Source organism: Coregonus lavaretus (assembly GCF_964263955.1).
Source record: "Coregonus lavaretus genome assembly, contig: HAP1_SCAFFOLD_4462, whole genome shotgun sequence".
Classification (NCBI taxonomy): domain Eukaryota; kingdom Metazoa; phylum Chordata; class Actinopteri; order Salmoniformes; family Salmonidae; genus Coregonus; species Coregonus lavaretus.
In genome coordinates, this window is record NW_028164573.1 from 5,001 (window position 1) to 26,504 (window position 21,504).

At 44.8% G+C, this 21,504-nt stretch overlaps 1 protein-coding gene and 1 long non-coding RNA gene across 2 annotated transcripts in view; both read left to right on the forward strand.

The window, feature by feature from the left end:
- The window catches only part of LOC311116896, a 6,212-nt gene extending 2,870 nt beyond the window's left edge, over positions 1–3,342 (forward strand). Inside the window, exon 3 of the long non-coding RNA XR_014611523.1 lies at positions 1,692–3,342. This is a non-coding gene — a long non-coding RNA (uncharacterized lncRNA). The remainder of the gene's footprint in view (positions 1–1,691) is intronic.
- A 3,622-nt stretch (positions 3,343–6,964) lies between these two features.
- LOC311116895 (specifically androgen-regulated gene protein-like) lies at positions 6,965–21,504 on the forward strand. The gene is made up of 4 exons (XM_084191921.1): positions 6,965–7,117; positions 15,637–15,822; positions 16,913–17,090; positions 17,216–21,504. Exons 2-4 carry the CDS (start codon positions 15,718–15,720, stop codon positions 18,874–18,876), a joined length of 1,944 nt encoding a protein of 647 aa, XP_084048047.1. The 5' UTR covers positions 6,965–7,117; positions 15,637–15,717; the 3' UTR covers positions 18,877–21,504.

Genomic DNA, 21,504 nt, shown 5'->3' on the forward strand with positions numbered 1-21,504 from the left:
TAGTATGCTCAGTGGCATTATCTGACAGTTCCAGTACAGTAGCTGTGATGTGTGTAAGACAGCTCATGTAATCCACAAGTCACTGATTAAGGTTGTTCAGTGGTAGCGATCTCCATTTTACCTACAGTACCTTCCCACTTCTCACTACTCCTATTTCCCTCTTACTCACAAACTACTATCCCCCAAGCTCTCTTAGGACAATCCTTAATTTTTCCTTCTATATATCCCTCTTTTATTTTTAATTCCTTTTACTCATCAATCTTGTTTTCTCCTCTGGGTGCTTTTCCTGCTTTACCAGGCGACGGCCACTGTGAGGCGCTCTTGAAGAACTTTCCCTCCTTGTTTTCTGAACAATAATCTCCTGACTCCAGTGCTCAGAAAAAAAATATATGATTCTCTACAGCCAAGGATCACCTACCTGGATGAACATTGTTTTCCAGAAGAATCTGTAAGAGACTCACTGTTCCATTGTTCTAGCTCTACGCACATTAGTAGGAACATTGCCTGTTTCCCTGCAAGGGGATGGAAGACAACGCTGTTGCACAGGACTAAACCCTAAACCCATCCCCCCTGGGATTAGTCCATTTGGGTTAACAGGGGGAAGGGCACATTCATGCGTATCCTGTCAGACTTATTTACACTCTGTGTCGGTTTACCGGAAACTGTCTGGGAAAACTGGCCCTCTGTGTCAGACTGCCAAAGGAGGCTAGGGTCCAGCACTGTGATAGGAACTAATGGAGGTAACGTTGATAGGGCCTTTGTTAGGGAATGACAGTGGGCAGGATAGGACACAGAGGCTCACACAGAATATAGTGTCCTACCTAGACAGACAGACTTGTGGGACATCTATTTGAGCATGCCTTTCTCTGTTAATGACTGAGATGACTTTGATTTAATATCTGAGCACTTTTTGTGAATGCTTGGATGCTGGGCAAATATTGTGTGCATCCAAGATGATATGAGGAGAAATTGAATTGACTGTTCATTTAATAGAGTAGGAACCAAAGAGATGCCAAAATGCATGAATTCTGCTCTAGCCACCCGTAATAGACCTGGGTGAAGGTCTTAGGGTAATAACCCAGCCTAGCTGGTTCATCAATCAATATAGAGCTGATTAGTGCCAGTAACCTTAATGAAGAGGAAGAGAGCTAAATGAAGTACGTTAAAAAAAGAACAACATTGTTCACAATCCAAGCACGTCTTAATGGACTGAAAGAGGAAGGCATTAGCTTGGCAAGGCACTGATTCTACATATAGACATATTAAAAGTACAGCATTACATACTGTTGCTTTGCTAGGTTCAGCGCATTAAGTGTTCAAATCACTGTTCACATCAATCTAAATTCAAACTCATCGCCATATTCCAAATAGTGTTAAGACCCAATCAACCCACTGAATGCCTGTGGAAACTAAAACACAGCGGAATGGGGGACTTTCCTTTCCTTCCTTTTCACAACTCATGCCTTCTTGATGTTCACGTTGTCATTAATGGCTGGCTGTCTGTGTTTGATTTAGAATCCACCCTGCCTCAGTCAATATTCAGAGTGCTAACATTGAAGTGGCAGTTGATCATTATCTAGAAAAATCCATCATTTCTATATCTCCTCCATTTTGTTTTCAGTTGGCTCAGTCATGTTTTTACATTATTTTAATCCCAGTGCTGTGTTGGTGTGTGTCTCCCTCCCATGTAGCTGACTACAAGGCCAGACACCCAGCCAGAGTGAGAGGTCAGGTGTGCCCAGACCAATGGTATTTTGTTGTGGGGCAGGATGCCCTTTTGGAACCAAGAGAAAGGCCAGGCCCACTTTCCATGCACCCCTCAACCCACTGGGGGTCGTGCTTGCATACACCAGGAAGGCCCTACCTGCTCTCTGCCGCCTCCTCATCCTCCACTTCTTCAGCTCCAGTGGTCAGCGCTGTAGCTCTGTATCAGACAGACAGGAAGTCAGCTACTGGCTTCTTCCACCTTGTCCTGTCCTTTGACCACTGTGTGACTGACTGCCACCAGGCAGTAAACCCAACCAACCAACACCCTCACTGCATCCACTTACATATACTGGACAATGGACTCTATGTCAAAGCTTGGTCAGTTATCTAGAGATCACAAAGGTGGGTGTTTGTTCGGTACGTGTCTCTCTTTCATTGTGAAGCACTCAACTTCAACATCCCTCCTTTTCTGTTTTTGGTTAAAAATTAAAACATGTTTATCCTTTACAGTCCATTGAATGCTGTTCAGACAAACCGTGTGTTCTATCTATGGGTACGAGAGTGACAAGTTCCCAGTTGTTGTTTTTTCCCAGACATTTTGTGACTTGTTTATCTATTCCATGAGAGGTGAAAATGGTTGCCTCTCTAGATTGGCACCTCAAACAACTCCTCCTCAGAGGCCTGTCCCATACACTTAAATGTGTCTTCACTGAGGGCTACGCTAAGCTACTCTGACAGTGATAGTAATCAACATAAATTATAGTTTTTTGAGCAGAGGAAATCGAGATCCTACCTGAATATCTCAGTGAAATACCTATGGGAAATGGGAGACAAAATTAGATAGAATGAATTAAAGTTGTCCTCGGTATGCTATACTCACAAGGTTACAATTGGGTAGAATGATTACAATGTGAGATGCAGCAGTTCACTCACAGGCTCTGTCCTGTCCATCCATCCAAGCACCAGGTCAGCTACATCAAAGCATCTCTTTGTTATCTTAATTTCTCTCATTCATAACATACAGAACTGTGATAAATAATGGAATAGTGTGTGGGAGGAATTTTGGAGGGCTGTTAAACTGACACTACAGATCATATTTAAACAGGGTGAATGGCTTTTATTTGATAAAAATAATAATGTATTGTGTCTTTTTGTACGTTTTAACTGTCCTGATGCTGGATACTATATGACCAGGCTGGTGTTAGGAGGTAGTCCTACTGATTGCATTTTATTCCCCCTCACTTTATTTCTGATTTAATTTTGAACTAGTCAAACCACAAAACCAGTCATGTAAGAGTTTAGGTACAATAATATACACAGCATTTTCTCCCCATACGGTATCTCTCCTGGTACTTAGACTGTTTTGGGTACTCTGTGGGCAGCTAGTGATGAGCCTCTGTTGGTATGTTGACTAGTTATGGTACACTCAATATGGTACACTGGCTTCAGCTGGTTGATGTTAGCACCTGCAGCCATCAACCTGGTCCCATCTTCGCATTTGCACATTTGCTAAGGATCATGTGTAGTACAATGGGACTATTCTGATGATATTGATGATGACTATGATGATGATGAGAACAATATTGGATTGTAAATTAATCTCTAGCAGTCTGTATTTTGATACTTGAATGATTTTGCTTTTATAGATATCTATATATCTATATCTATATATGTATATGTATGTATGTAATTTTTTTTGCCACATATGTTGTAAAGAGGAAAAGGACTGTGTCTTATAAAGTTCAACATATCATGATACCCAACGATTGAAAACGGACTGTGAGAAAGAACTCTGAGCGACCGCACTACAGAAACAAAGAAAAAATATTGTAAATAATCTAGGGCTTCCAGTCTTTTTATGATTATTATTTTTCATAATTGTACAACTAATAAATGAAGAAATGATTAACCAGATTCCTCTTTTCTTTTTTCATTACAATCATTCAGCCATGAAGAGTTTCATAGTACTATCCTTTACATTTATGTAGTCCGAGACAGACAAGCAAAAATGGTGATGATAGTATGACAAACCAACATGAACAAGTCTGAGCAAGGGAAACGGACAGGCTTGACAGTGCATCTATTGAAACAGCTGATATTCAGATATTTATACCAAAATGAATTCCTCATTGGATTTACTGGGTAGTGTTAACTGAGGGCCAGGATAGTCAACAATACATGTATTTCATGTTTCAATAAAAAGAGGACAAAGGCCAGTGAGGAGGAGAACAGCAGAAGAGATCGACAATTGGTTGGGAATGGCACAGGTTTACATTTTTCATACATATGTTTTACCGTTTAGAAATGAAAGCACTTTATGTACAGTGCATTCGGAAAGTATTCAGACCCCTTGACTTTTTCCACATTTTGTTACATTACAACATTATTCTAAAATGGATTAAATTGTTGTTTTTGACAAATCAAAAACATTTACATAAGTATTCAGACCCTTTACTCAATACGTTGTTGAAGCACCTTTGGCAGCGATTACAGCCTCTAGTATTTTTGGGTGTGAAGCTACAAGCTTGGCACACCAGTATTTAGGGGGTTTCTCCAATTCTTCTCTGCAGATCCTCTCAAGCTCTGTCAGGTTGGATGGGGAGCGTCGCTGCACAGCTATTTTCAGGTCTCTCCAGAAATGTTCGATCGATTTCAAGTCTGGGCTCTGGCTGGGCCACTCAAGGACATTCAGAGACTTGTCCCGAAGCCACTCCTGTGTTGTCTTGGCTGTGTGCTTAGGGTCGTTGTCCTGTTGAAAGGTGAACCTTCACCCCAGTCTGAGGTCCTGAGCGCTCTGGAGCAGGTTTTCATCAAGGATCTCTCTGTACTTTGCTCCGTTAATCTTTCCCTCGATCCTGACTAGTCTCCCAGTCCCTGCCAACTGAAAAACATCCCCACAGCATGATGCTGCCACCACCATGCTTCACCGTAGGGATGGTGCTAGGTTTCCTCCAGAAGTGACGCTTGGCATTCAGGCCAAAGAGTTCAATCTTGGTTTCATCAGACCAGATAATCTTTTTTCTCATGGTCTGAGAGTCTTTAGGTTCCTTTTGGCAAACTCCAAGCGGGCTGTCATATGTATTTTACTGAGGAGTGGATTCCTCTGGCCTTCTGGAAGGTTCTCCCATCTCCATAGAGGAACGCTGGAGCTCTGTCAGAGTGTCCATCGGGTTCTTGGTCACCTCTCTGACTAAGGCCCTTCTCCCCCGATTGATCAGTTTGGCCGGGCGGCCAGCTCTAGGAAGAGTCTTGGTGGTTCCAAACTTCTTCCATTTAAGAATGATGGAGGCCACTGTGTTCTTGGGGACCTTCAATACTGCAGAAATGTTTTGGTACCCTTCCCCAGATCTATGCCTCGACACAATCCTGTCTCTGAGCTCTACAGACAATTCCTTCAACCTCATGGCTTGGTTTGTGCTCTGTCAACTGTGGGACCTTATATAGACAGGTATGTGCCTTTCCAAATCATGTCCAATCAACTGAATTTAACACAGCTGGTCTTCAATCAAGTTGTAGAAACATCTCAAGGATGATCAATGGAAACAGGATGCACCTGAGCTCAATTTCGAGTCTCATAGCAAAGGGTCTGAATACTTATGTAAATAAGGTATTTCTGTTATGTTTTTTTATAATTTGCAAACATTTCTAAAAACCTGTTTTAACTTTGTCATTATGGGGTGTTGTGTGTAGATTGGTGAGTATTATTTTTTTATTTAATCCATTTTACAATAAGGCTGTAACGTAACAGAATGTGGAACATGTCAAGGGGTCTGAATACTTTCTGAATGCACTGTATCTAGTCCTCCTTTTTGAAGGTGTCATAAGTATTTGGGCAACTTCACTTATGTGTATTAAAGTAGCCAAAATTTTAGTATTTGATCCCATATTTCTACAGTAGTATGCAGTGACTACATCAAGTTTGACTCTACAAACTTTCTGAGTGCATTTGCAGTTTGTTTTGGTTGTATTTCAGATTATGTTGTGCCCAACAAAAATGAATGGTAAATTGTGTGTGTGGAAATCCGTGCTATTCTGGAACAGCAGGGTGCACCATGACATGAGACACGGCAATAAAACATCTCAAATATGTTATTCATTATTTGATACACAAAATACCAAAATACCAAAAATATTTTTATTAATATCTATAGTACATGTTTTTGTTTCTATTAGCCTATTTGCTGGTAATTTGTTCAACATTATGTTGATAAACAATGGGCAAAATTATCAGCCTTACAGTGTGCAATAGTACGCTTCATAACCTTGTATCATACTTGAGCGTGGCTGCTTGTCAAGTCAGGAGCTTTCAGAACTAGGAATTCATAGCTCTAAAATTGAACCACATTTATATAGAAGCACAATTCTTCACTCTAGTTAATTAGTGACTGACTGGCTGGGCCTAATGTCAACATGGCTAACAATGCCTTACCACTATTTCCCAGAAGAGACCTCTCTGTTCACAATGGCTTTATTAAAGCACTCTTGCAAAACGCGTGATATGTGTTTGTTGATACTTAATGATAAGTGGAAATTCAGGTTGCATAATGCCAAGACAAACATTGATTTTCAATATTTTGGGAACAGGTATGCAAGCACATAACATATACCTCACTCCTCATACCAGACTCATTAACAAGGACCTCTATACATGGAGGGAACAACATCAACTATCCGTGTCTAATTTGGGTAGAGCCAGTTCATGTGTGTTGCAGAGTCTATAGACTATAATGCATCAAATGATGTGTGTGCAATAAAAAAATATGTATCCAGCAGTCATCATCATCATGCAAATATGAGATGGCGTCACTGTTTGTGCCAATGGAAATACTATGCAAAGTTGGGATTTTCATAGATATGCTAAAGACGTCAACATGCTTTGTCTCAGAAAAGACCTGTCATCACAAAAATTGATCAAATCTGCATGCTATTTTGGGAATGACAGCAATGCGAGTTATGTAATTGCAAATTAGTTGCAGTTCATGTGTGTTGCAGAGTCTATAGACTATAATGCATCAAATTATGTGTGTGCAATAAAAAATTATGTATCCAGGTTCCTAATTTAAAAGTGTTATAATTTTAGTTTATTATCCCTGTAATACAGTATCATAATTTGACTTGAAATGTGGGGGTGTTCCTCTGTTATCCCATTGGCTCTCCCGGAGACACGGTAGATCAGACATGTGCTGATTGGCCACAAAGATATTAGGGGGAGGGACGAAGTGAGCCTCTTTCGCTCACCTGGAATTCAACAACGGCTACGAGTCTTTGACTCTGCTTTAGGCTGATTGCGTAGTTTCACAGAAAACCGGTATTGTATTTCAATAGGTTTGGATAATTGTGAAGATAGCGCGTTTCTTTGAGTGCAAATGAACTTTGTGGACAGGTAATATTATTATTCTACTGCTCTCAGGTACGTTTCACTTTTTATACTTTAATTCTCATTTGAAGTATTTTTCCTCTACGAAACGTCCTATGCTTTCAAGCATGAATTGACACATCAAATCAAATTGTCACATGCTTCGTAAACAACAGGTGTAGACTAACAGTCATGTTTAGTTTGAATCCTATGCGATGTGTAGATTATCCACAGTCAAGCTACACTAGTATTGGTAATGGAATAGGAAAATAATATTTTACTGTACAGTTGTTTTTATGTCATTACGACCAAAGTTTGACTATTGGCCCGTTGTGGATGTGCTTAGCTATACAGCTAGTTGAATACAGGTTAGCATGGGACAGAGGCGTAAAAGAGCCTAGGCTACCGTATATAAAATGTTTTGCATGGCTGTCATGTTATCAGGGGCCTGCCATGGGATCTACATTTTAGTCATTTAGCCGACGCTCTTATCCAGAGCGACTTACAGGAGCAATTAGGGTTAAGTGCCTTGCTCAAGGGCACATCGACAGATTTTTCACCTAGTCGGCTCGGGGATTAGAACCAGCGACCTTTCGGTTACTGGCACAACGTTCTTAACCACTAAGCTACCTGCCTCTAGCTCTCTCATCAAGAAGACAGACAGACAGACAGACCTGTTCGTTCACACTGCTGTGGTCATGTTATCTTATGGTTCACTGCTATGGTTGAGACACCACCCTGGAACACAACACAAAGCACTGAGTTACCTTTCAGTTGGTTAATTATGGGAGAGATAGAATCAGACAGGTGTACTGTGGGAAGGTTTTCCACAAGAAAGATGATTGACACAATTCAACATCATAATCACTGTTATGTCATATGGGGGCAAAACCAAAGGGCAACCTCTAGTGTGTACTATAGGTTAGTGATATGTGCCAATACGTATTTGAGAGTTCAATGTTTGCCAGTCAATAAAACTATTCCCAAAGCCGGGACATTGACATTTTAATGGTGCAGACTAACTGAGTGCCAACTGCCAAGCTAAACATTAATGGAATATTTGTTCATGCATGTACTCTGTGCAGGTTGGGAGTTGCACAACATGGTGTGAATGTCTGTTATAAACCTTTATTTGCTTTAAATGATTAACTTGTTCTTTATTTAACCTTTATTTATCCAGGTTAGTCTCATTGAGATAAAATCTATTTTTAAAGAGAGACCTGGTCCAACCAAGACAGCAGCAGGGGGAACAATGTTTTTGCTCAGCCTGTCCTTCATGTTACAGGACACATACTTCACATTTCTCTCTAGCCTCCTTTATCGCCACAATAAGATCACTGTCACTCATTGAAATGGAACCCAAGGCAATCCCATCCTGAATCACAAGGCTTTCCAGCAGTTCAATTTTCAGAATTGTAATTTACCTGAAATGCACAGAGGTACAGTCTTAGAAAAAAAGTTGCTATCTAGAGAACCCTTTGAAGGACCTTTTTTAATTCCATGTAGAACCCTTTTCCCCAGAGGATTCTACACTGAACAAAAATATAAACGCAACATGTGAAGTGTTGGTCCCATGTTTCATGAGCTGAAATAAAAAATCCCAGAAATGCTCCATACGAAAAATCTTATTTGTCTCAAATTTTGTGCACAAATTTGTTTACATCCCTGTTAGTGAGCATTTCTCCTTTGCCAAGATAATCCATCCACCTGACAGGTGTGGCATATCAACAAGCTGATTGAACAGCATGATCATTACACAAGTACACCTTGTGCTGGGGACAATAAAAGGCCACTCTAAAATATTCAGTTTTCTCACACAATACAATGCCAAAGATGTCTCAAGTTTTGAAGGAGCGTGCAATTGGCATGTTGACTGCAGGAATGTCCACCAGAGCTGTTGCCAGAGAAATAATGTTAATTTCCCTACCATAAGCTGCCTCAAACAACGTTTTAGAGAATTTGGCAGTATGTCCAACCGGCCTCATAACCGCAAACCCTGTGCATGGCGTTGTGTGGGCGAGCGGTTTGCTGATGTCAACGTTCTGAACAGAGTGCCCCATGGTGGCGGTGGGGTTATGGTATGGGCAGGCCTAAGCTACGGACAATGAACACAATTGCATTTTATCGATGACAATTTGATTGCACAGAGATACCGTGACGAGATCCTGAGGCCCATTGTCGTGCCGTTCATCCACCACCATCACCTCATGTTTCAGCATGATAATGCACGGCCCCTTGTCGCAAGGATGTGTACACAATTCCTGGAAGCTGAAAATGTCCCAGTTCTTCCATGGCCTGCATACTCACCAGACATGTCACCCATTGAGCATGTTTGGGATGCTCTGGATCGACAGCGTGTTCCAGTTCCCGTCAATATCCAGCAACTTCGCACAGCCATTAAAGAGGAGTGGGACAACATTCCACAGGCCACAATCAACAGCCTTATCAAATCTATGCGAAGCGGATGTGTCGCGCTGCATGAGGCAAATGTGGTCACACCACATACTGACTGGTTTTTGATCCACACCCCTACCTTTTTTTAAAAAGGTATCTGTGACCAACAGATGCATCTCTGTATTCCCAGTTATGTGAAGTCCATAGATTAGGGCCTAATGAATTTATTTCAATTGACGGATTTCCTTACAGTTCATATAACTCAGTAAAATCTTTGAAATTGTTGCATGTTGTGTTTATATTTTTGTTCAGTATACATGGAACCCAAAATAGTTCTACCAGGAACCAAACGAGAGCTTCCTGGACCGAGGTGTCGTTACCCGGTTTGGCCTGGACACTGTCCCACTCGATTCACCCCTCGATGCCAAAGCTCTCAATGGACAGCTCCTCACCCGTGTCTTTGAGAGAACCGTCCCTGTCATCTTGCGTCTCTCTGGAAATCACCAGGAAAAGATCAGTTTCCACATAATCGACTGTCCTTACTCTCCCCTGGTTCTTGGCCATCCATGGTTAAAGCTACACAACCCACAGATTGACTGGACCGCCGGAAAGGTAACAACTTGGAGTTCATTTTGTCACTCTAATTGTTTACATTCTGCCCTTCCCCCTGCCTTGTCTGTGTCCCAGTTCATTCCAGAACCTCCGGACCTGTCATCAGTTCCTCCCGAGTATCACAATCTAGCTCCTGTGTTCAGCAAGCACCACACCCTGTCGCTGCCGCCTCATCGGGCGTACGACAGTTCCATTGACCTCCAGCCTGGAGCTCCTCTCCCCAGTTGCCGGTTGTTTAACCTCTCTCGTCTGGAGCAAGAGGCTATGGAGAGGTACATCCAGGATTCTCTGGCGGCAGGACTTATCAAGCCATCTTCCTCCCCGGTGGGTGCTGGGTTTTTCTTTGTGAAGAAGGATGGGTCACTGAGGCCGTGCATAGACTTCCGTGGGCTGAATAATATCACTGTTAAGAACAAGTACCCCTTGCCACTCATCAGCTCTGCTTTTGCCCCCCTCCATGGTGCCACAGTGTTTTCCAAGTACCCTGAGGCTCACCAGCAATACGTTCGCGAAGTTCTTCAACAGCTGTTGGAGAATAAGCTTTTTGTTAAAGCTGGAAAATGTGAGTTCCATGCTGCCACAGTGTCTTTCCTGGGTTATATTATTGCACAGGGACAGTTACGAATGGACCCCGCCAAGGTCATGGCAGTCACATAGTGGCCTGCGCCCTCCAACCTGAAGCAGCTACAGCGTTTCCTGGGGTTTGCACATTTCATCCGCAACTACAGCCGTCTGGCAGCACCTCTCACCACTCTCACCTCCACCTCCACTCCGTTCCACTGGACTCCTGAGGCCGAGAAAGCATTCCTGGAACTCAAGCATCGCTTCACCTCCGCTCCGGTCCTTACTCAGCCCGACCCAGAACTCCAGTTCATCGTGCAGGTAGATGCCTCTGACACCGGGGTAGGTGCTGTTCTGTCTCAACGTTCCCCCTCTGATCAGAAGGTCCACCCATTTGCATTCTTTTCCCGTAAGCTTTCACCTTCAGAGAGGAATTTTGACACCGGAAACCGGGAACTCCTGGCAGCTAAGCTGGCTCTGGAGGAATGGTGTCACTGGCTGGAGGGCTCTGTAACCCCCTTCATCATGTGGACTGACCATAAAAACCTGTTCTACATCCAGACCGCCAAACGTCTGAACTCCCGGCAAGCCAGGTTGGCCTTGTTCTTCGGTAGATTCAATTTCACACTCACTTATCGCCCCGGTTCGAAGAATACCAAGCCTGATGCCCTCTCTCGCCAGTTCACCACCGACAACACGGGTACCGAGAAGCCATTGTGCCATCCACCTGCATCGTTGCCGCCGTCACCTGGGAGATCGAGTCCCGTATCCGCCAGGCTCAGCAGAACCAGCCTGACCTGGGTAACAGTCCTAGTAATGCTCTGTTTGTCCCAGATTGTGTTTGCTCTGATGTTCTTCAGTGGGGCCATTCTACCCACCTCACCTGTCACCCTGGTATGAACCGGACCCTCGCCTTCCTGCGTCAGCGCTTTTGGTGGCCCACCATGGAGAGAGATGTCCGGGAGTTTCTCAGCCTGTTCGGTTTGTTCCCGGAATAAAACCTCCACTAAACCCACTTCCGGTCTGCTCCGCCCTCTTCCCATACCCAGTCGCCCCTGGTCACACATAGCTCTGGACTTCATCACTGGCCTTCCCCCATCTAACGGTAACTCATTATCCTCACCATTATTGACAGGTTTTCCAAAATGGCTCATTTCATTCCCCTCTCCAAGCTCCCGTACTCCAGGGAGAATGCGGACCTGTTAGTAACCCATGTGTTTCGTCTGCATGGCATCCCCACTGACATCGTTTCCGACAGAGGACCCCAGTTTACCTCCCAGGTATGGAGATCCTTCTGTTCAGCTCTTGGTATCAATGTCAGTCTTTCTTCTGGATATCACCCCCAGACCAACGGCCAGACCAAACGAGACAACCAAGAGATGGAGACTGCCCTACGCTGCGTGACTTTTGCTAACACTTCCTCCTGGACCGCTCAGCTACCCTGGGTTGAATATGCCCACAACACCCTCACCAACGCCTCGTCAGGTATGTCACCCTTCGAGTGTGCTCTGGGTTATCAACCCTCCTTGTTCCCCACCCAAGAGGTTGAGGTTGCGGTTCCTTCTGTCCAGGACCATCTGCACCGTTGTCACCGTACCTGGAGGAAGGCCCGGACTGCCCTTCTTCGTGCCTCCGACAGGACCCAGTCCCAAGCCAACCGTCGACGGGCCTCAGCTCCAGCCTACACCCTGGGTCAAAAGGTATGGCTCTCATCGAAGGACCTGCCATTGAAGGTGGCATCGAAAAAAAATCCCCCCCCCCGAGTCATTGGTCCCTTTGAGATTGATCATTGGTCCCTTTAACCCCTCTGCGGTGCGCCTGAAACTCCCAGCCTCTCTCAGGATCCATCCTACCTTCCACGTATCCCTAATTAAACCTGTCTCCTCCAGTCCCCTGTCTCCTCCTGCAGCAGCTCCTCCACCCCCTTGGCTCATCGATGACCATCCTGCCTATACTGTCCGGCGGCTTCTAGACGTGCGCCGTCATGTCTTGCGGTACCTGGTGGACTGGGAGGGATACAGGCCTGAGGAGCGCTGCTGGGGGCCCCGCCGTCACATTCTGGACCCCTCCCTCTTATGGGATTTCCCCTGACCTGCACTCCATCTTCCCCCTGTGTTTCAATAAATACCTTGGTTACTTCATCCCAGTCTCCTCGTCTGAGTCTGCTCTTGGGTTCCACTCCGCGTAACAGTGAATTAAAATGTGCGGCCAGATTCTCTCTCTGTGCTTTGGCTCCAACAATAAGTACCTCGGTCTTGTCTTGATTTAGCTGGAGGACGTTGTGCGCCATTCAAGTATTTAAAACACTAATACAGTCTAATAATTTATCCATGGAGCTAAAATCCTCTGGTGACACAGAAATGTAAAGTTGTGTATAGTCTGCGTAGCAGTGAAAATCAATGCTGTGCTTACTGATAACACTGCCAAGGGGTAACATATATAAACTGAACAGTACCGGACCCAAAATCGAACCTTGTGGAATGCCACATGTGATATGTATTTTCTCTGAGTAATGTTCACCAAGGGTGACAAAAAACTCTCAACCAGTTAAATGGGTCCTTAACCAATTTAGAACTGGACCAGAGAGGCCAACCCACCTCTCCAGTCTGTCCAGAAGGACATCATGGTCAACGGTGTCGAATGCAGCACTTAAATCCAAGGACAGAGAGCTGTTTGGCATCTGTGTTAGCTCTAAGATAATTTACCACTTTAACTAAGGCTGTCTCTGTGCTGTGGTGGGCCCGGAAACCAGATTGGAATTTTTAAAAAATACAGTTGGCACTTTTCTTCAGAAGGGGTTTCACCACAGCAGTTTTTAGTGCAGTGGGGAAAGTGCCTGTGAACAGGGAGTGATTAACAATAGCTTGCACTTCTTCAGATATGCAATTAAAAACTGTTTTGAAGGTGGTGGGGATAGGATCGAGAAGGCAGGTAGAAGGCTTAAGTTGTGATATCACTTTCCTGAGCATGTCTGTGTCAACCAGGGGAAAATAAATCCATAGTGCCTTTGCGTGGTAGGCTAGGACACATATCATCAAACCAAAAAGGGTTCTCCTATGTGGACAGCCGAAGAACCCTTTTGGAACCCGTTTTTCTAAGAGTGCATGTCAGAGCATAGTGCGCCAGCCAGGGCAGTTGGTTAAATGACAAACCAATTATTCTAGGAAGCAGGCAAAGTCACATTCCTAGGTGTATCAAACATTTGAGGTTGGTGTAGTGAGTAGGCTGTTGTCTCCAACTACCGCCCTGTAGGCTGGGACTCACTAGGAGGTGCTATCCTGGTTGCTGTCTCTGTTCAGCTATTTTGTACTCTGTGTCCTTGAAAGGAGTGGAATGTTAGCTAAAACGACTAGTACAGGGAGGGGCAGGTTCTGGGACATTTCCTCTCCGTCTAATGCTCATAGTATTATTATGTCTCCATTGGGAGGGGCAGGAAGTAGGCCTAATTATCAGCACTAGACTAAATGGGAGGGAGGGTACCCTGGGATACTGTGTGAACCAACTAGAAAGCCCACTGTCTGTTGTTGCCAACCCCATACTGTGTGGCCTATATTGACCCACATGTTGTGCTTCTGTCAACAAGCCCATATTTCCATTGTTATTGACTTGCTAAGGCTGCAGGTAGACTCCGATACATGTCATTCTGAAAAGCAAAGGGGAATTCAGTTTACTGGAACAATCCAGGTGAAGTGCTGACAGGAAAACTCATTAAAGAAATTTACATTTCACTTGCAACTCCCTTGTTAAATAACTTCACAGCTACAGAACAGAGCATTTTGTTCAGTTGGACCTTATGACGTCTAAATGTGACATCGTTGGGTGGGGTGATACTCTATACAGAGTGCCAGGATGTATTTGGCAATTGCTTAATATTTGTGTAGTTAAAATGACATAGGCCTAAGTGTCTCAACCCTAACCCCAGGCAATTCAGCAACATTGAGTGCCTTTTTGATGGATCTTCAGACATAGTCTCGGTGTTTCAGTGTAAATCAAATTAATGATGGACCGATGACGCACTTTACAATGACTCCAATGGAAATTCACTATCATTACTGTTCCTCTCTGCTTTTGTATGTATAATCAAATGGTCTCATGATAGAGGGTAATAAAACACAGTTTATATTGACACTGGCACTGAGCCATCTGAATGTGATGACCTACAGCATAGGCCTATGCCTGGATAAAATGAATGAAAGCAAACTGAATAGTAACTGATGGTAAAATGTAGTTTGATATGTTATGTTCTAATAAAACTGCCCAAAAATCCCTGCTATGCATATTTGTCACCACTAGTACATCTACATTATTTTAACTACAGTGTAGACCTAGATGTCAACAGTTTGTTGTTGGCATGGCATAGTGTGGCATGTTGGTGATTGGGTTCACACAGTGCCACTTGATAAGGTTTAGTAGCTTCAGTGAGTATGTGGCCGGGTTAAGAACCTCATGGGGTTAAAAATCTTACTCCTCTTCGATCCCTGTGGAGCATAAGGCCACAAGAAGACCCCCGCCATATGCCGGACGCTCCTTTGCAGTTTAAAGATTTAGCATGAATCAAAGGCTAATAATAGGCTCTCCTTTGCTCACCGCTTGAGCTTTGGCTATGGCTTTGTCAGTGTATCCATCTATTGGATAAGGGCACATAGAGGCTAAATAGAGAGACAGTATTGGTGATGTAATAATCCTGCCTGGAAGCTGCTGGCTGGTGTACTATTGTCCCTCCTGTACATTGATATACTGTACTGTATTAGAGATGTGTAACAGGATGCCTGTTTGTTGTAGAACTCTACCATGATATCACTGATCAAATGTCACTGCTAAGAAAAGACATGGCTTAAAAACATTTAGTAAGTGTATGTAACATGTCCTAGTCTTTAACCATGGGCTGTAATAGAGAAATACCACAATTTACGCTAGGGAAGCTCTGCTGAATGGAGCATCATGATGATGTAATGATTTTTGCCTCAAGCGTTAAAACTTAGTCTCTCCTTCCTTATTTTTTTCAGTTACTTCCCCATCTGGACCCATCTGTGACTTCCAACCAATTAGCAGAGGCCCCCTGAACCCCTGGCACCTGTCCCTTTGCCATGCCGAAGAGTGACACGTGGCCGGGCGGCGTTGCCATGGAATCCTTGATCAGTATGGACAGCACTGGGAGCTGTGACAGTGTGGTTAGCATGAACTCTGGCTTTGTGAGTGCTGCCATATCCCTAGCCTTGCCCCTTTTCCCACCAACTCTAATTAGCACTGGCTAACCAGGAAAATATTTGAGACCCTGATTTCACCGGTTTCTACTTTATTTTGTTTATGTGCTGCACTGCTGCCTTTGTGGTAAACACTGAGGGATACTTTAGAAAGGATCTAAAGGACAACATGTCAAACATTGAAAGAGGGCCTTTCTCACTCCCATCTTGGATTTAATATTGACTATTATAAATTGGCATGTTCAATCAATCAAATGTATTTTAAAAAGCTATTTCTACATCAGCAGTTGTCATAAAGTGATTTACAGAAACCCAGCCTAAAACCCCAAAGAGCAAGCAATGCAGATGCAGAAGCACAGTGGCTAGGAAGAACTCCCTAGAATGCAGTGTACAGTAGATAGGGTTCAGAGCCACTGTCTCCCAATTATAAGTGTCAGTGGGCTGCTGGGCTTGTTTCATGTTGTGGGTGAGAGATTCAGATGTTTGTTCAGAGAGGGGCCTTTGAGGGGCTTCACAGAATGAAAGTGAAATAAGAGAGCCACAGAGACTGCTTTGAGGATGATCAGAACCTTGTCTGTTTAGTTCAGAGCTGTTCAGAGGCCCCTCACTGAAATCCACTGCAATACATTCCTCTGGCAACGCAGTATAGGATAAAAGCTAGCTGGGAGCAGTGCTGTGGTAAATTGTCATTCCATCGGTGCTGTGTGAAAGGTAAATGTAATTTTGATCCGCTCTGTGTCTCCAGTCTCACTGGGCCTCAATGTAATGTTCAGCCTAGCTGAAAGTAACAGAGAGACTGAAGAAACACTGACTATTAACAACTGAAAACCAAGGCAAAATAGTTTGAAGGCCTCACCTAACGTTATACAAGGATATAGTGTACACAGATATTCCTGGCATACATCTCCACATAGCTATGTAATCTTGACTAAAGGGTAGCACTTGATTGCATTGTTATCTTTATTCTGAATCTGTTTGTTCTCTACATTTGCAGTTTGTCTACGTTTCCATGTTTCTTCTTTGTGTTAATTACGTGTGTTTGTGTGTGTGTGTGTGTGTGGGGGGGGGGGGGGGGCAGAGTGATGACAGTCTGGAGCACCTCTCTGCTGAGGAGCGTGCGTGCCTCATGTTTCTGGAGTCCACCATTGAGTCCCTGGAGATGGAGGAGGACAGTGGCCTGTCCAATGATGAGCCAGACCCCAGCAGCCTGGCAGCCAAACATGGCCACCTCTCTATGGGACAGACCAGACTGGAGGGTGATAGTTTGTTCATATCTATGTAGTTGTTTTATCAGCAATGTATCATGCAAGAGACTAACAGGCTTAGGAACTTGTGGGAATTTGACAGTAAAATAACTCTGCTGTTTCTGCTTGCCTTCTAGATATGTCAGAACTGCAGCATGCTGACTCAGGAAGGGATCAGAAGTCCTTTCTGAACTGCATAGTGCCTACACCACTTCTACTGGCAAATAGCCATGCCAGGATCCAGTTCAAAGCCCCAGCTGCTGCCACCCAACCCACTGCTCCAGCTGCAGCAATTGAGCCCAGAGTCCCAGCCCCAGTAGTAGCAACCCAGCTCAGTACCACAGGGGCATTTACTGATCTAAAACCTCCAGGGGTAGTCACTGAACCCACAGTCTCAGAGGTAGTCACAGACCCTAAAGCTCCAGAGATAGCAACTGTGCCTAAGTCCTCAGAGTTGGCCACTATCACAAAAGTTCCGGAGTTGTCCACTGAGTCTAAAACCCCAGAGTTAGCTGCAGACCCGAAAGCTTCTGACTCTGCCTCGGACACAACCTGTTCCTCAGCCACCTCAGATTTACCTACAGATGATTCTGTGGACAACATGCCTAAAGGAGTCTCTGTAGACAGCAAGTCTGCAAAGCGTCAATCTAAAGTTCACTCTGAGCTGGATCTGAAGCTGATTCCCCCTCCCTCAGACTTCAGGGATGATGAGCCAGAGGAGGAGAGTGATCCTCCAGTGCCTGCAGAACTCAGAGGTCCACTAACCTACAGTGAGCTGGAGCAACTACACAGGAGAGCTCCACCAGCCTCCCCTGGATCCCAACAGGCACCACCTTCTAAACCTCCTGTTGATCTGCCTGTACCTGTTATTACCAACTCACCACCCTCCCACTCAGAGGCCCTAACCATCCCCATTCCTAAGGCCCTGGAAACAAAGAACCCACCTGCCGTGGCCCCTAAGCCCAAGAGGCTTCCCTCCAACATCATCCTGAAGTCCCACAAGTCAGATAGTCACCCAGGCCCCCCTCTCCCCTCGCCCATTGACAGGTCGATGATTGACCCCCAGAAGGTACGCTTGGAGGCCCTACGGAAGCTCGGGCTCCTGAAGGGTGAAGATGGAGACTCAGGCCCTGTAGTTTCACCCAAATCCCGGAAGTCATGGGCACCCACTCCCTCTCCTCGCAGCCCGGCTGCCACCCAGACCCAAGCCCCAGCCCAAATCCCAACTCCTTCCCCAGCCACTACCCCTGCCCCAGTCCCAGCCACTATCCATACCCCAATCCCAGTGCCTGATGCAGTCGCTGCCCCAGCCCTAGTCCCAGACCCAGTTCCAGTGACTACCCCAGTACCAGCCCGAGCCACTACCCTTGCTCCAGTTCCAGCCCCAATCCAATTCAGTGACAATGCCAAAGCTCTGCCCTCGCCCCTTGCAACCCCTCCTTCACCACCCAAGCATATTCTCCCTCCCGGAGGGGTCAAATCAGCCACTCTGGAGCGCTCCGGCATGGGTCTGAGCAGCTACATGGGCAGCAATGCTTCCCTCAGGGCAAACCGGGATCCCAGTGTCCCTTTGCCCCCCGGCGACCAGCGTAAGTCTAGGCCCCGCCCTGCCTCCCTAGGAACTAGGAAAGACTTCATGAATGTTCAGGGTGAGGCCTGCCACCCCCAGTCAGGTCATGGGGAGTCTCAGAACAAGCTGCCCCGCTCCCATGGTATCAGTGTGCTGATCTGCCCCAACAGCAAGAGTGGAGAGGACCGACGGGAGGCCCTGAAGAAGCTAGGACTGCTGAGCGACTGAGGGAAGGGAGAGGGGAAATGGAACTGCACCATTATGGAATCCATATGAGGGGTGAGGTCTGAGGAGGAGGAATGTTCTTAATATGGATTCTAGTTTTTAGTCACTGGGACACTGAAACTTATCGGAAGATTACTCTCTCCATAAGGCCTTATTTGAAGCAACATGCAGAGAGCACTATTTGATTGATGAAGGAGTGTCTTCTTGCCTTCGTACTGCACAGAAATGCTGTATGTACCCCAAGACTGCCTTTCATGAATATCATGATTACAGTATCATACTACTATGAGATACTGCACTAACTACAGTTTGCAGTACACTGAGTATGTACATTCCTTGTAAAATATGTTAGGCTGTTTTTGAATCGCATGACATATTCAGTAATTTGATCATTGTCTATTTTCTAAATTAAATATAATAAACTGCATGTAGGGATGTTTGTGTGTAATTAACTTGTACGCTATATATACAAAGGTATGTGGACACCCCTTCAAATTAGTGGTTTCAGCTATTTCAGCCACACCCGTTGCTGACAGGTGTATAAAATCTAGCACACAGCCATGCAATCGCCATAGACAAACATTGATAGTAGAATGGCCTTACTGAAGAGCTCAGTGACTTTCAACGTTATACGATGCCACCTTTCCAACTAGTCAGTTCGTAACATTTCTGCCCTGCTAGAGCTGCCCCGGTCAACTGTAAGTGCTGTTATTGTGAAGTTGAAACGTCTAGGACCAACAACGGCTCAGCCGCGAAGTGGTAGACCACACAAGCTCACAGAATGGGACCACCGAGTGTGTCTGTCCTCGGTTGCAACACTCACTACCGAGTTCCAAACTGCCTCTGGAAGCAACGTCAGCACAATAACTGTTAGTCGGGAGCTTCATGAAATGGGTTTCCATGGCCGAGCAGCCGCACACAAGCCTTAGATCACCATGCGCAATGCCAAACGTCTGCTTGAGTGGTGTAAAGCTTGCCACCATTTGACTCTGGAGCAGAGGAAACGCGTTCTCTGGAGTGATTAATCACTCTTCACCATCTGGCAGTCCGACGAATTTGGGTTTGGCTGATGCCAGGAGAACGCTACTTGCCTGAATGCATAGTGCCAACTGTAAAGTTTGATGGAGGAATAATGGTCTGGGGCTGTTTTTCATGGTTCGGGCTAGGCCCCTTAGTTCCAGTGAAGGGAAATCTTAACGCTACAGCATACAATGACATTCTAGATGATTCTGTGCTTCCAACTTTGAGGCAACAGTTTGGGGAAGGCCCTTTCCTGTTTCAGCATGACAATGCCGCCGTGCACAAAGCGAGGTCCATATAGAAATGGTTTGTCAAGATCGGTGTGGAATTGTCATGACCACAACCCCATCGAACAGCATTGTGATGAATTGGAATGCCAACTGCGAGCCAGGCCTAAACGCTCAACATCAGTGCCCAACCTCACTAATGCTCTTGTTGCTGAATGAAAGCAAGTCCCCGCAGCAATGTTCCAAAATCTAGTGGAAAGCCTTCCCAGAAGAGTGGAGGCTGTTATAGCAGCAAAGGGGGGACCAACTCCATATTAATGGCCATGATTTTGGAATGAGATGTTCGACAAGCAAGTGTCCACATACTTTTGGTAATGTAGTGAATGTCATGCTCTTATGAAGAACAATACACAACCCTTCAAGCTGTGTTTTCAACTGGAGAAAAAACCTGATGGTATTTTTACAGTTAGGGATGTGCCTTTATAACTTCTCCTTTCACATATCCTTGATAGCATTGTTTGAACTTCATTAACTAAAGTTCCTCTAATTCCTCAATTTTTTTGGAACCATGGCAACCAGTAAAAAAATTATCTGATTTGCAATTTGACTGACTCAGTTCAGTGTTTCAAATTAATTTGTTTGGTGTAGTGATTGGCAGTTGTAAAGGAACCAAATTATAAGGTGTACTAATGTACTACTACATAGCCTACAGTACAGTAGATAGAAGCTTCAGTAGCCAGCCAGTCAGTGATAGAAATCTGAAACGTGGTTTACGTGTTTTTAGGTGTGACGCACAAAATGAAGAAGTGTAGCATTTATAATTGAATTGGCTCATTAAGGCCTAGATTTAATCAGATCAAGCATTAACCAGCGATAGCCGACACCCGCATAGTTGATGTTTTGGCAGTGACGGTGTAACAGCGTTGGAGCTATCAGATCAGTGAGCAGCTGCTCTTGATCATTGTCACGAAGCCACACCCGTCCCACTCGCGTTAGAAGTTTAGAACGAGAAAGTGTAGGCTATATAGAAATAATGACGCTCAAATTGAAAATTATGAAACAAAATAATGAGGATTTCTATCAGCCTAATCGGAGGTGTAGATTACATCTCACATTCCAGTTTTGTAAATAAGGCTGCATGGGATTTATCTTAATGCGACTCCGTGCAGCCAATGGCAATGTCCGCTTTAGGTAATATGCCCGGAGCTGCTTGTGGACAGCTCTAACGCAGTTCCACCTCCGACACTGTCAAAACATCAGCTATGCAGATGTAGGCTAAAGCGGATCTGATTATATCGGGCCCTAAGTGTTACCAATGGCAGGACTTTCTAAACCATGTCAATTGTTTGTTTTGTAAAGAGAGAATAAACCTTGATACCCTCTG